Genomic DNA, 15,629 nt, shown 5'->3' on the forward strand with positions numbered 1-15,629 from the left:
CACACACACACACACACACACACACACACACACACACACACACACACACTAGAGGAAGGCTGCGTTTGTGGAGAAGTGTTGTCGCCGAGCATTAAAACGTCTCAGGGGTGAGATTACATTACAGTAACACACGTAAACAAACACACAAACACACACACACTGCTCTGCTAATCCTGAGCTATTATTATTATAACATGTAAGAAAGAGTCGCACACCTCTGAGGAGGCATCAATACCAGCTTATACTGGCCTCACAGTGAGACCATTGGCTTATCAGACGATTCATACACCACCAAGATCAGTGGCTTCACCTCAGCCTCACACACACACACACACACACACACACACACACACACACACACACACACACACACACACACACACACACACACACACACACACACACACACACACACACACACACACACACACACACACACACACACACACACACACACACACGCACACACACACACACACACACTTCTCTCTCTGATTTTAATAATTGTGAGTCATATTATGTAGCCAGAGGTGTAAAGAGTACTGATATATCTTCCTCAAGTATAAGTACAAGTACAAGTAAGTCATACATAAAATACTCAAGTACAAATAAAAAGTAGCTCAATTAAATTGTTTTCAAAGTAAAAGTTTTGTTTTTGGTAATAAATCTTGGCACGGTTCCCTTACATACAGTAAACATCTCATGTAGAAACTGAAAAAGAAAAAGACCAAATCTACCACAATTAGAACTTCATTTATTTTCCACAAAGACATCTGTATAAAATAAAAGGTTTGTCAAAATGTACAATTCTTTTTCAAATCAAATATCACCTAATGATTTCTCAGGCTCTAAGTATAGATACATTTTTAACTCTAAAACTGAGGAAATAACCAGAATTCAAAGCGGTTTTGGTGCTGTGCATTACGTTTAATCTGATTGGTCGACTACGATGTGATGCATTTGATTGTTGTCAGGTCATTTTATTTTTTTGTAGTTTCACAATGTCTGGTAATCATTACAAAACAAAAAAACAATAATTTACTCAGTAACTGTTGGGTGTAGAAATGTAACAAATTACTTCTTCTAAAATGTACATATTGTGTTTGGCAGTAGATACTAGCGTTTGGTTCGTCTTCTCCTTTTTGGAAATCTAAATATATTCCATGTGCAACAAAGCTAAAAGACATCATTCGGCGCGTTTCCATTAACTTTGGAAATGCGCAAAATCAAAATAACGCAATAAAAACCGGTAATGGAAACAACACTTAAATATCGCAAAAATGTTTTTACGCTTTCATGAGGATTTATTTCAGATGTTTCGATATTTAAATGTGTCGCAAAAGCGCCATGGAAACACTTTTTCCACAAGTTAACATCACAGGACGTGACGTACCTGGTCACATGACCAGTTCTCTCCCAGTAAACATGAAAGCGGTACGTTTGGACAGACGAGGAGACCGGGACATTTCTCAGCGTTAAACTTAAAAGTTATTCCTGCCACATTATCAGGTTTGGAGCGTCCGTCTTCCTGTGCCGAAGTCTCGCAATATGAGATTTCATGGGAGTTGCGAGCCTCCAGCCCAAAACAACGTTCAATGGAAACACGTTCAAAGCGCAATTATACTTTATAGATATTTAGAAATATGGCTTTTATTTTGCAAAAATCTGTAATGAAAACCCAGCTACTGGCAGACACAACTTAATGATGGCGTCTAATGAGAAGGCAAACAGCCCTCTGATTGGCTGTTAATGTCCGTCTAGTGATGGAGGGACAGCAAACAGGAAACAGGAAACAGGAAACAGGAAGAGGAACGTGGGACGAGTAAATGGACGTGAGCTTCCTTGGCGACCCTTTAAATGTGAGCAGAGGTGAAAAACCTGTGGACGGACGGTGTGTGGGACAAAGGTGCAGCTCAGGCTGAGTGTGTTTGATTAGGGGAGCCCCCCCCCCTCGCCCCCCGCCCCCTCGCTGTGCTGCATGGAGCTGCGTGATGAAGCGGGGGGAGCAAAATGGACACTGGTCGTCGTAAACAGGAGGCGAGCCATCACAATAAGTACTCAGTGCTTCACTTTAGCAGAACACACACACAGTAACACACAGTAACACACACACACACACATTACATGTGATTGCCGATTACAAACCCAATGAGAACAAGACACACAGGGGCAGCCGCATATAACCCAAGTACAGCCAATTTAGCCTCTAATGGTCTTTGAGACCATTAGAGGCTCCCATCAAGATGACTGTCCACCTCAGCCTGTGTTTATGTGTGTCCTCCCATACGTGTGTCTAATGTCCTATGAATGTTTCCACGGCAACAATGGGAGGCGGACCGATGGACGGACGGATGGCGGAGGACGACGTTAGCTTTTATTTCATGTGTTCACAGCGTGTGAAATGGCTTTCATCATCATCATCATCATCATCATCATCATCACAGGTACGTGTGTGTGTGTGTGTGCTATGCATACATACACCACACATACATTATTATGGACTTTATTTTCATGCATCCACATGAACAGCACCACACATTTATGGTGTCATAAAGCAGTGTTTCTCAAATGGGGGTACGTGTACCCCTAGGGGTACGCAATGGCACTTCAGGGGGTACGAGAGTGAAAGTGAGAGAGAGAGAGAGAGAGAGAGAGAGAGAGAGCGAGAGAGTGGAAAATGAACAAATAAAAACTATAGAAATAAATCCATTCAGGAGCCACTTTATCTGTGTTTTTTAACCTTGGGATCGAGACCCCGTGTGGGGTCGCCTGAAATTTCTGAAAAATTTTAATACATTTTTAAAATTTTGTAATTTAAGAATTTTTACCACACATTCTTAAACAACTGTACTTATATGCTTTACCTTTGTGAAATATAAATCTAGTTCAAATAAAATGCAGTAAAAAAAAACTAATTCTAGAAAAAAAAATGTCTTTGTGGTCGCCAGAAATCATACTGTAATGGGGTCACGATCCAAAAAAAAGATTTTATTTACAACATGAGATTCTTTAAAAAGTGTGTTATCACTCGTTCATTCCATCATTAAGATCTATAGTTTTAAATAAAGGGGGGGGGGGATGGGAATGGGGGAACCTGTTGGAAATGTGTAGTTTTTTAATTGAATAATAAAGAAAAAACCTTTTCAATCAAATAAAAAAAAGTATTTAAATGCAATTATTTTGGTCTTAAATAATTTTTTTCTTTGATTGACTTTGATTACTATTTAACTGAGCTCATTCTAACTTGTACTTGAGTATTTTATGTATGACTTATTTGTACTTGTACTTTCAATCAAGTAACAGCACTTTTACTTGAGTAGGAAACAATATATCAGCAGTCTTTAGACCTTCTAATGCTAACACTCACTGTTTTTGTCGTTCATTTGTGTTTATAAAGTCATTTAATATGTTTATAAAGTCATTTTATATGTTTATAAAGTCATTTAACATGTTTATAAAGTCATTTTATATGTTTATAAAGTCATTTAACATGTTTATAAAGTCATTTTGTGTGTTTTTGTAGTTAATTTGTGTGTGTTTGTAGTTTCTGATGCTAACACTCAAGGCTTGGAGCTGTTTTAGTGTTTTTAACATGAAAAACTGTAAAATGAAGTCAACGCAAAGTTGGAAAGTAGTGAAGAAAGACTGGCTGAATAGGACTTTGCACACGTGTGTGTGTGTGTGTGTGTGTGTGTGCACGTGTGTGTGTGCGTGTGTGTGTGTGAGGCAGCTTAACGTAATAAAGCATGTTGTATTGACATCAGTGTTATGTCTATTGATTCCCCATTATGGAGCTAACAAACCCGCCCGGACGCTTTGTCATTGGCAATCACGTTAGCACGCACACGCACACACACACACACACACGCTACGGTGTCACATTCCTACGCAGCCACCGCAATCGTTTACATCGACATATGCAACCACAAATCCTCACACACACACGCACGCACGCACGCACGCACGCACGCACGCACACACACACACACACACACACACACACACACACACACACACACACACACACACACACACACACACACACACACACACACACACACGCACACGCCTGGTGGCAGATGGTTCAATGCAGCTGATCAATAGTGGGAGAAGGTTAAAACCATTCACACAATGGACGCCGACCAGCTTCCTGTGGTTTGTAGATAAAAACCACACATGCTGGAAGGATTCATAACTGACCCCAAACGTGCAATTATTGAGCTCACACTCACGTGCACGCTCAGACACAGACTCACTAAAAATAAAAGCATGACTGAGCTCACAGGATTTAGAAGAAGTGAACACACACAAACGTTTGCATGCAGCAGTAGACTGTAACACACACACACGCATGCACGCACACACACGTACACAAAAAGATGTCCAGGTGAACCTCCTACACATGCCCACACAGCGTCTTCTAAATCGAAATCTCCTCTCACACAAAAAACATCCACTCGTACACAAACACACACATCCACCAGTACACAAACACACACACACACATCCACTCGTACACAAACACACACATCCACCAGTACACAAACACACACACACACATCCACTCGTACACAAACACACACATCCACCAGTACACACACACACACACACACATCCACTCGTACACAAACACACACATCCACCAGTACACAAACACACACACACACATCCACTCGTACACAAACACACACATCCACTCGTACACAAACACACACACACATCCACCAGTACACAAACACACACACACACACATCACTCGTACACAAACACACACACACAAAACACACACACAGAAATCCAATTAATCCAGGCATGAGTTTGGAGTCGTCTGGACTGGAGCCAGAGCGATTAATCGGCCAGTTTTTTAATTTTTATTATTATTTGTTCGTTTTTTTAACCTCATTTTGTCCTTTTTTGTCTTTATTTTTCGGAGGTTTTGTGTATTTTTGCAGTAATTTTGTGTGTTATTGTAGTTACTTTGTGTGTTTTTGTTGTTACTTTGTGTTTATGAAGTAATTTTGTGTGTTTTTGTTGTTACTTTGTGTGTTTTCGTAGTTACTTTGTGTGTTTTCGTTGTTACTTTGTGTGTTTTCGTAGTTACTTTGTGTGTTTTTGTGATTACTTTGTGTGTTTTCGTTGTTACTTTGTGTGTTTTTGTGATTACTTTGTGTGTTTTTGTTGTTACTTTGTGTGTTTTCGTTGTTACTTTGTGTGTTTTCGTTGTTACTTTGTGTGTTTTCGTAGTTAGTTTGTGTGTTTTCGTTGTTACTTTGTGTGTTTTCGTAGTTACTTTGTGTGTTTTTGTGATTACTTTGTGTGTTTTTGTTGTTACTTTGTGTGTTTTCGTTGTTACTTTGTGTGTTTTCGTTGTTACTTTGTGTGTTTTCGTTGTTACTTTGTGTGTTTTCGTAGTTACTTTGTGTGTTTTTGTGATTACTTTGTGTGTTTTTGTGATTACTTTGTGTGTTTTTGTTGTTACTTTGTGTGTTTTCGTTGTTACTTTGTGTGTTTTCGTTATTAGTTTGTGTGTTTTTGTGATTACTTTGTGTTTATGAAGTCATTTTGAGTGACTCTTCATTTCATTTCCTGTTTTTCTGTCTTGTGACAAATTAACTTCTTGAATTCCAGTTTTTCAGGGGTTTAACTTGAGGGCCACACAAAATCTGACTGAGAGTCGAATGTGGCCCCCGGGAAGCCAGTTGCTTTGTCAGGGTTAGGGTAACCCTGTCTGTACCAACAATGTTTTGTTGTTCTTTGTATTATGTTCACTACATTACTGTGTGTGTGTGTGTGTGTGTGTGTGTGTGTGTGCTGTGACCTCGACAATAACCCATAAGTATCTCTGCACGTGCACACACTATCGTAAAGCGGGGCGGAGCGCGTCGGACCAGCGGCTGAACTAAAAACATAAATAAAGCAGCTCTCCTGAGTCCTGATCCACACACACGTGCCTTTTCCTCTGCAGCTCTGACAGCTCCTGGTTTTATGTGATGCACGGCGGCCCTGGAGGACTTTACAGCATGTGTGTAGTGTACATAAAATAAAAGAGCATTTAGATAGTTCCTCTGGTGTGGTCCCAGTGCTCCCAGTTACGCTCTGGTCTGCCACAAAGATCTAACGCTGGGAAACATTCATGAAGCAACAGTGACTAATACCTGTATATAATATGGACCATCAATCCTTTTGCTCATCTTTCTGCTGATTTATGCTACAAATTACACAGCTGGAACATCTGTGTGTGTGTGTGTGTGTGTGTGTGTGTGTATTAAAGCTGCTGTTGCACAAAATACAACAATGAACGAATGGAGGAGCATTCAAAGAAAACCATCCACTGAGTTTGAACACGTATGAACTTCACCAAGTCTAAAACGCCTCCATCAACGAAGAAATTTACTAAACATTCAACCAGAACACACAAAACAACAACAAATGTACACAAAAAATGACTCCAGAAAAACAAAATTACTCATAACGCGCAAAACGACAAGAAAACATGACAGAAAAAGGCACAAAACGACTTAAAAAAAATGCACAAAACAACAATTATACACAAAAATGACTCAAAAGAGACAAAATGACGACAAAAATACACAAAATGACTTACAAAATGCACAATACCATAACATATTTGCACAAAATAGGACAAAAAAGAGCAACACAGCAACAAAATGTCATCAAAAACACACACACAATGACAACCAACACACAAAAAAAAAACAATGACCATGAAATACAACAAATAACAAAAAAGAAGCAAACACGCAAGCAACAACAAAATGAGAGAAAATACACTAAACAACCACAAAATAACCCAAAATGACACCAAAAACACACAAAATGATAGCAAATGTACACAAAAATAACTCCAAAGGGACAAAACAACAAAAAACGCAAAAGAACAAAAACACGTCAGAAAAATGCACAAAATGACTTCAATAACACAAAACGGCAACAAAAACAGGCAAGCAAAAACAAAAATGCATAAAATGAGAGACAACATAAACAAAATAACAACAAAATAACCCAAAATGACACCAAAAACACACAAAATGACAACAACAGAAGGAAAATGATAACAATACTCCGGTTGGTCTTTATTCTAAATGTTGATATACATGTTATTAATATAAATGTTGATACTGTGACCCTCAGATCAGATACAAAAACATTTTTACCGTCCCGTCTCTGTTCTGGTGGGTTTAATTTGGCCCGCAAGCCTCGAGTTGGTCACCTTAACCTTAAAGGATAAAGCTTGAAGATGAATCAAACAAACCGCGAAAATGTCGCACTTTGGCCGATTATTGAAACAAACAGAACAAAAGTCCTACAAGTGTCTGAAAAACCCTCCAGAAAGAATCACAAACACCTCAAACCACCATTTTCTGCCTGATTTCACAAAGCAATGAATCAAAAAACGATATTTAGACCAAAAAAAAGTGTGTTTCCGTGAGCAGACAGTGGAGCAAACGTAAAACGCTGAAAAGTCCTCTTTAGTGTGAGCTGTAAAGGCCGCGTGGAGCACTTCCTGAGCTCTAAAGTCAGCGGCGCGGCAGTTTGAGGAGCGTTCAGCTGTGATGTGCTGTCAACACGGAGCTGTTTAACACACAAACCCACAGAAAACCATAAGCCTCAGCTTTGGATCCACCTCAGTCTGCTGGTGGAGGACGAGCACACGCACCCAGGTGAGGACACACACACACACGCACGCACACACACACACACACACACACACACACACACACACACACACACCTGGGGTCAAAGGTGCAGATCAGAGAGAGACAGAGAATTGTGGGTAACAGACTTAGCTAAAGTGGCTTATGAGGCCCAGCAGAACCACAGAAGGAAAATCCAATTCAACATCTCCGTCCGTCCACAGGGAACGAGCCACAGAGACGAGGAAGAGGAAGAGGAGGAGGAAGAGGAAGAGGAAGAGGAAGAGGAAGAGGAAGAGGAGGAGGAAGAGGAAGAGGAAGAGGAGGGTTTGCACTTCACTGGAAAGGCTTTTGAGTGAATACTTCACAGGAAATAAGACAATGAAAATGTGAAGGATGGGGTTTAGTTTAATTCTCTCCTGAGACGAGGGATGGAAAAAAGAAAAAGAAAAAGAAAAGATGGAGGAAAGTGGACGAATGGCCAGGAGAGGAAGACGAGCGCTGGCCTTTGCTCTCCGTTTATTCCTCCCGTGTGTCGGAGGCTTATCTCGCCTCACGTTTCAATAGAAACTGACCCTCAGCCACTGATCTCACATCTGCTCGTTCTGCTTTAGAAAAAACATCTGCATTAGAGTGGGAATCCTAAAACACATCCACAATAGACGTATTTATCAGGGGAGGGACGATATATCGATCTATCGTAGAAGGTACGAGTGGCATCGCGTGGATAAAGCCTTAGTCATTGGGTTGGCGGGGTCATTTTGTAGGTTTTGTTGCAGTTTTTGCGCATTTGTGGTCATTTTGTGTGTATTTTAGAGTGTTCTTGTAGATTTTTGTGGTCATTTTTGGGGGGTTTTCTTGCAGTTTTGTGGGTTTTTTGGGTCATAATGTGGGTTATTGTGAATTTTTGTTAACATTCAATGGGCATTTGGAGTCATTATGTTGATTCTCACAGTCATTTTGTGGGTTTTTGTTTCAATTTGTATTTGTTGCAGTTTTGGGAGAATTTGTTGTCATATTGTGGGGTTTTGTTGCAGTTTTGCACATTTTTTTTTAAAATCATTTTGTTTGTATTTTAGAGTGTTTTTGTGGATTTTCGCTGTAATTTTTTTGGTTTTTGCTGCAGTTTTGTGATGTTTGGGGTCATAATGTGGGTTTTTGGAGTCATTTTATGAATTTTTGTTGCGATTTGTTTTCATTTTCATTTCGTGCATTTTTGGAGTCATTTTTAAAAATCTTTTTTGGTCTTTTGTGCTTTTCAAAAATATATCGCCCTGTATCGTTATTGTGAGCCCAGTATCGTATATCGTCCCATCTCCAATAGAAGTGGTTGTTTCCTCTTTTTTCAGGCTCAGCTTTAATTCAACCAATTCACTCACTACTTTCCACCCACTGATACTTTAACCTTTTCTCATTCATTCATTATTCATACATGCACTCATTCACTGCTTGATTCATTCACTCATTCATTCACTATAGCCCCCCCCCACCCTCGCTCTGCCATCACATCTTCTACTTTTATTTCTTAGAGGGGGTGACACCTACTTAGGGTGATAGCCTTGATCAACACACACACCCATCCGTCTTTGGACATATACCCCTGGATGGACGGGGGAGGGGGAAGTGGGGTTCGGCCACATCTGAACCAACAACAAACACACACACACACACACACACATTTGTGGATGACAATAAAAAGAAGCAGCGTTTGGTAACAATGATCCCAGATATGATTTAAATACAAGATTTTGCTGAGATTTTAGCAACAAAACCAACTAAAATGTTCAAATACGACACCAAGCAGACACAGACTCAAAAACACAACAATATCCAAATAGGAAAAACAATTCAAATCTGTCAAAATGTTTCATCTTCAAACATGTTTTTTTGCAGCCAGTTTCTATCTTATCCGACTTGGTTTAGGGTTTTTTTAAGTCATTTTATGGGTTTTTGGGGTCATAATGTTGTTTTTTTTTAATCATATTGTGGGTTTTTGTTGCATTTTGTCTGTTTTATTTGGAGTGAGTTTGTGTTTTTGTTGCAGTTTTATGTGTTTTGGGAGTAAATGTGTGTGTTTGTTCATTAATTGCCAGTTGCTAAAAGGAAACTGCTTTACACTGTGATTCTACACATTGAATGCAACAAACACAATATTAAAAGCTCACACACAACTAAACAGTTTTATGGATGAATCAGATTATTAGCCAGAAAATCCAAACCAAAAAAACCTTTGCATGGCAACACAATGAGATTTACTGAGATTTTAGCAACAAAACCAAGCAGACACAAGTGATGCTCAGTGTGTGTGTGTGTGTGTGTGTGTGTGAGAGCTAAACGCCGACAATCAAGTCTGCTGCTGTTATTGATCATTCGACGATCCACTAAAGCAATATAAGAGCGATCATGAGCTATTAAAGCAGAGCAAAAAGACACAATAAGGTCATTATTGGGAGAGATATTGATCGTTGGAGCTGCGCTCAGACCTCGCCGTGACTCCACACTCAACACCACATTTCAATATCCAAATAGGAAAAATAATAATGGGTATTTGCAGTGATTTTGTAGGATTTTGGTGTCATAATGTGGGTTTTTGGAGTCACTTTGTTGGGTTTTGTGTATTTCTGTTGTCATTTTATGTGCATTTGGAATCGTTTTGTTGCAGTTTTGTCCATTTTTTAAGTCATTTTGTAGGTTTTTATTGTTATTTTGAGTTTTTGTTGCAATTTTGTGCATATATGGAGTAATTTAGTGCATTTTATTGGGAGCCGCTATTTGCCAGTTGCCGTCTGCTAAAAGGCAACTGGAAAAAAAAAAAAAAAATCTGTCAAAAAGTTTCATCTTAAGCCACTTTTTTTTGTTTTATGTTTTTTTGCAGCTACTTTCCACCTCATACGAATCTGGCTTGAGTTTTCCTGATACAGCCCCAGTCAGTCAGGGGATCAATAGATGCTGATCGATGCATGGCCATGAATATTCCCCCTGCACAGAGCTGCATGCAAGGCAGAGAAGGAGTGCAGGGGACAGATGGAGGAGAGCGTGGAGCCTCACAGGGACTCAGTGGATGGATGCTGATACTGATGCTACTGTCACTAACGCTCATTTTGGATTGAGACGCTGGTAAGTCATCCGTATACGTGCAGATGATAGAAAACAACGGTTGGAGAAAGTTTTCAGCACAAATGAAAGAGAAATATAAAGCTAAGGTGTATTAATGGATTAAAAACACTCATATATGACAAAGCAGGTGTAGAAGATAAATATGAAATTAATTTTAAACAGGACGTTAAGGTTGAGACGCAGGTAAGTCATCCATCGTATAAGTAATGATAGAAAACACATGATTGGGTAAAGTTTTCAGCACAAATGATATAGAAAAATATCAAGCTAAGGTGTATAAAGGAATTAAATGCACTTATATTTCATAAAGCAGGTGTAGAAGATTAATATCAGATGCATTTTAAACAGGACGTTTACATTATCAGAGGACACAAGCTGTTATTAATTCAATAATTCTCAACATGTGGCTTTTTATGTCTTCATTTTAAAACCTTAAAAGGGGGAAACTTTTTAACCTCTAACTGTTTCCTTTGGCCATTTTTACCCCTTTTCAAAAAGTTCTGACACTTTTTTCAGACTTTAGTTGCTTTTGCCAATAAATACCCATTTCTGCAAGTCCTTTTTTGACACTTTTATTTAACTTATCTTTCCTTTAATTTTTTTTTTTTTTTTCACTTTTCATCCCAAGAAGCAAACTTTTGCCTAATAAATACCACTTATTTGCTTTTTTCCTACATTTGACCTCTTTTTCTTCCACATTTTTCACCACTTTTGACTGCTTTTGGCCCATTTTAGTCACTTTACACTTTTGTCACTTTTGGACCGTGTGTGTGTGTGTGTGTGTGTGTGTGTGTGTGTGTGTGTGTGTGTGTGTGTGTGTGTGTGTGTGTGTGTGTGTGTGTGTGTGTGTGTGTGTGTGTAGACGACTCTTACCGGGACTGGAACGCGCAGCCAGCGAGGACTTGAGTCTCCAGGCGCTGAAGTCGGACGCTGTTCTCTGAAAGACGAAGGGGACCGGCAGGGGGACAAACATGGTCCTCTGACGACCTCGGGGTCGTGGTGGTGGTTTTATTTTTTTTGTCGTTTTCTTCTTCTTCTTCCTCTCTTCTCCGTCCTGCCCGTGGTTGGATTTTTTCCTTTCTTTCTTTGGCTTTTGTTGGGAGTAGCAGGGTTTGTGGAGAGCCGGGTTGTATCGGATTCAGCGCGTTTACATCTCTTTTCTGATGGAGGATGATATTGTGGAGATGTTTTGGATTATTATGAAATATACCAGCGGTTATCCATGCGTGCAGGCTGGAACGTGGGATGGATCTGCTCTCATTGCTCCTTTATCCTCCGCGCGCACACGCACTTAACGGACTCTGTGCGTAAAAGCTTTGGTTTGGGCTGAAGAAAAAAAACGCTTCTTCTTCTTCTTCTCCTTATTATTCTGTCCTCATGTGGTCAGTGTGAGAATAAAAGGTGGAGAAAAGTGTTCAGAAGAGTTTTTTTTTTTTGGTCAGAAGCTGGTGGGACACGCGCACACACAAAGCGCACCCAGATGAAAACGCACAGCCATTTTTCCTTCTTTTCTGTGTGTAAAATAAAGCGATATATTCATATATTAAAATGTAAGGCTACACGCACTTTCGCTCCTCCCTCTCCAGTCCTCTCTCTCTCCCTCTCTCTCTACCACAGGTCAACAATTAAAGGCCAATCAATAGAAAAAGGAAAACAATCCATATCAATAAGTACCGCCGTCCCGTGGATCCATCCTCCAGAGCTGCTGCTGCCGGTGTGCGTGCGTGCGTGATGTGTGCGTGTGTGTCCCTCCTCTTCCTCAGTGTGCGCGTGGATCGCTGTCCCTTTGGTTTATCCTGCACGAGGAGCCGCTGTGGATGCGATGCGACGCCGCGCAGCCTGAACGCGCTCTGGCACCCAGCCCCCCACACCACCCCCTTTTTGGTTACCCCCTCTTTTCCCTCCCCTCACTATACCTCGACCCCCAACACACACACACACACACACACACACACACACACACACACACACACACACACACACACACACACACACACACACACACACACACACACACACACACACACACACACACACTGTTTTCTGACCTGACACGTCATCAATTAAAACACTTTGATGTGTTTTGATCAAGGTCGGGGTCAGTTATGAAATTGTAATCGCGTAATTGATCATTAATAACAATTACGACATTACTATAACTGTAATCGTAATTAAATACATCTGTTGCTGTTGTAATCATCAACAGTTCAGATAATTGACTTTGAAATGGAAATTCTATAAAAAAAAAGCTGTCAATTATAATTGAATTAAACTCAAACCTGCTCAACATTACATACAGTTCTGTCTTTTACACATGCTCACAATTATTAAAATATTCAACTTTTCTCACTACATGTCAGTTCTCTTCAAGATTATTTTATTCAAATGTTTAAATCTAACTGACAGAATAAAGGCTCAGACGCCCACACCAAAAATATTAATACCAATATTTTCATGAATAATAAGCCTAACAAGGTAACCAAGAGATGAGAAACAAATTACATGATACAAATCATGTTTTAGCGTATTTCACAACTGATTTAAGACGGGTTCTCAACTGGTCTGACCCTGGAACCATATTTTACCACGGTCATTAAATTTAATTCAACAAACCACATTTTGTTTTTAAGAAAACCCTGTTAAAAACACACACACATATATATATATTTAATAACATAAATCTATATATTTTCCTGTACAACATGCGCATTTCACAGCATGCCTGTCAAAAGAAAAGTCTTTCAAAATAAAAGTCAAGTCTAACATGAAAGACATTAACTATTTATTAATTTGTGACCAGCTGTCCGCGCACCACCCAATACAGGTCCGCGACCCACTTTTGGGTCCTGACCCACCAGTTGAGAATTACTGATTTAAGACATGGGTCAAAACTGACCCGTTATCAAAAGAGATGCTAACAGAAAGCTAACACAAGTGGAAGGTTACGCTTTAGGTGCCGATCACTGTAATCGTAATTGAGTTGTATTTGAACACGGATAATTGAAGACGTAATTGGAATTGAAATATGTAATTGACCCCCCCGGTTTTAATCACTACTTTACGTAACATTTCTAATGCACATGTGCATCAATCCTGTTCTTAGAAGCTCAGGTTCAAATCATACGCAGAGTTTGCGGGGGTGGGGGGGGGGGGGGGGGGGCGTTGCCCTCCAGTGGTCAAAAGTTTTCATTACAGTTTTCCCAAATGTATTTGACAAAAATACAATTCATAATATAATTTACATAATATACACATATTTTAAGTGCCATACAAAACAGTGACTGTTCAAAATACATATGAAAATACAATTTTTTTGGTGCTTATGTCATGTGACCTGTTCTTCATTTAGTTTTATATTCATATTTTTAAAAAAATGTACATTTTTTTTTCTTTTGGGGGGGGGGGCAAAGTCCACCCTTGCCTTGGGCACCAAAAGACCTAAAGCCGGCCCTGTTCATACGTTATGTTATCATGTAGCCAATAATCACATGAGCGCTGGTCATGAGAAATCAATCAATCAATCAATCAATGCAACATACATTCAGAGGAAAAGATAATGAATATTTCATCACCCTCTGCACACTCACGTACCCAAGGTCACGTGCTGCATGTAAATATTGTGTTTCTTTGATATCATCAAAGGCAGCAGAGCACGCGCAGCCGCGGTTGTTAAATTAGTCATTACAGACGGCGCGTGCCGTGCGCGCCAAATGTGCGTAAAATGTCAGTGGAGCTGAATCCAAATCACGCTGTGATGGTTTTAGATGCACAGTGTGTGTGTGTGTGTGTGTGTGTGTGTGTGTGTAGGAGACGTGCCCCGCGGCCATCACATACACGCACGCACGCACGCACGCGCACAGGTATCCAGTCCAACCTGTGCTCTCAGATTATCACCAGCATAGATTTTTTTTTTTAAATAGGAAAATCCATTCGCTAAATATCGTAGTCAATAAAAGAATATCGATCCCAGCCTGTCCGTGGGTAGCACGAGCTGTTAATAAGTTATCGATCAATTATGGCCTCATATTCACAAAAGGCCCCGAGCTCATGTTTGTGTAGCACAAGGAGAAGCTTTTAAAGCAAAGGGTTTGTTAATGTTCACCTAAAGGTGCTCCATTAGGCAGCAGACTCAACCTTTACCTTCTATAGACAAGGATGTGAGGGTCACATTATGAGTGGAAGCATTTAGAATATTAATAATGGAACGTAAAAGGCTTTTAGTTTTTTAGATTTTACCCTCATTTGTGTTTATTTGTGTTGCTGTTTAGTGTGTTTTTGGTGTCTTATTCTGTATTTCTGTTGTCGTTTTATGGTTTTTTTTGAGTAATTTTGTGTGTTTGAACTGTTTAGTGTGTTTTGGTAGTGAATTTTTGTGTTTTGGTTGTTTTTGTTGTAATTTTGTGTGTTTTGGTTGCAGTTTTGTGCAATTTAGAAATGTTTTTGTGTGTTTTAGTAGTCAATTTGTGTGTTTTTTTGGTCATTTTGTGCATTTCTGTTGTTTTGATTGTCATTTTATGTGTTTTTGTTGTCATTTTGTGTTTTTTTTTTAGAGTCAGTTTGTGGGTTTTTGTTGCAGTTTTGTGCAATTTAGGAGTCATTTAGTGTGTTTTTGTTAATTTATGTGTTTTGTTTGTCATTTTGTGCGTTTTTCTTGTCATTTCTTGCAGTCAGTTTGTGGGTTTTCGCAGTAATTTGGTGCATTTTGGGGTCATTTAGTATGTTTTTGTTTGTTTTATGTTTTTTGTTGGTCATTTTGTGCTTTTTTCTTGTCATTTAGTGTGTATGTGGAGTCGTTTTGTGGGTTTTTAGGGTCATAATATGGGTTTTTGTAGTCATTTTGTTGAGTTTTGTGCATTT

General features: G+C 39.5%; 1 protein-coding gene across 1 annotated transcript in view; it reads right to left on the reverse strand.

Annotated features, from left to right (window-relative positions):
* Positions 1-12,339, reverse strand: part of LOC114472319 (POU domain, class 2, transcription factor 1-like) — an 84,279-nt gene extending 71,940 nt beyond the window's left edge. The window contains exon 1 of the mRNA XM_028461532.1: positions 11,646-12,339. Coding sequence (XP_028317333.1) covers positions 11,646-11,745 — 100 coding nt within the window. The 5' untranslated portion in view covers positions 11,746-12,339. The remainder of the gene's footprint in view (positions 1-11,645) is intronic.
* Positions 12,340-15,629: the final 3,290 nt, after the last annotated feature.

This window comes from Gouania willdenowi, chromosome 11 (assembly GCF_900634775.1).
Source record: "Gouania willdenowi chromosome 11, fGouWil2.1, whole genome shotgun sequence".
NCBI lineage: Eukaryota > Metazoa > Chordata > Actinopteri > Blenniiformes > Gobiesocidae > Gouania > Gouania willdenowi.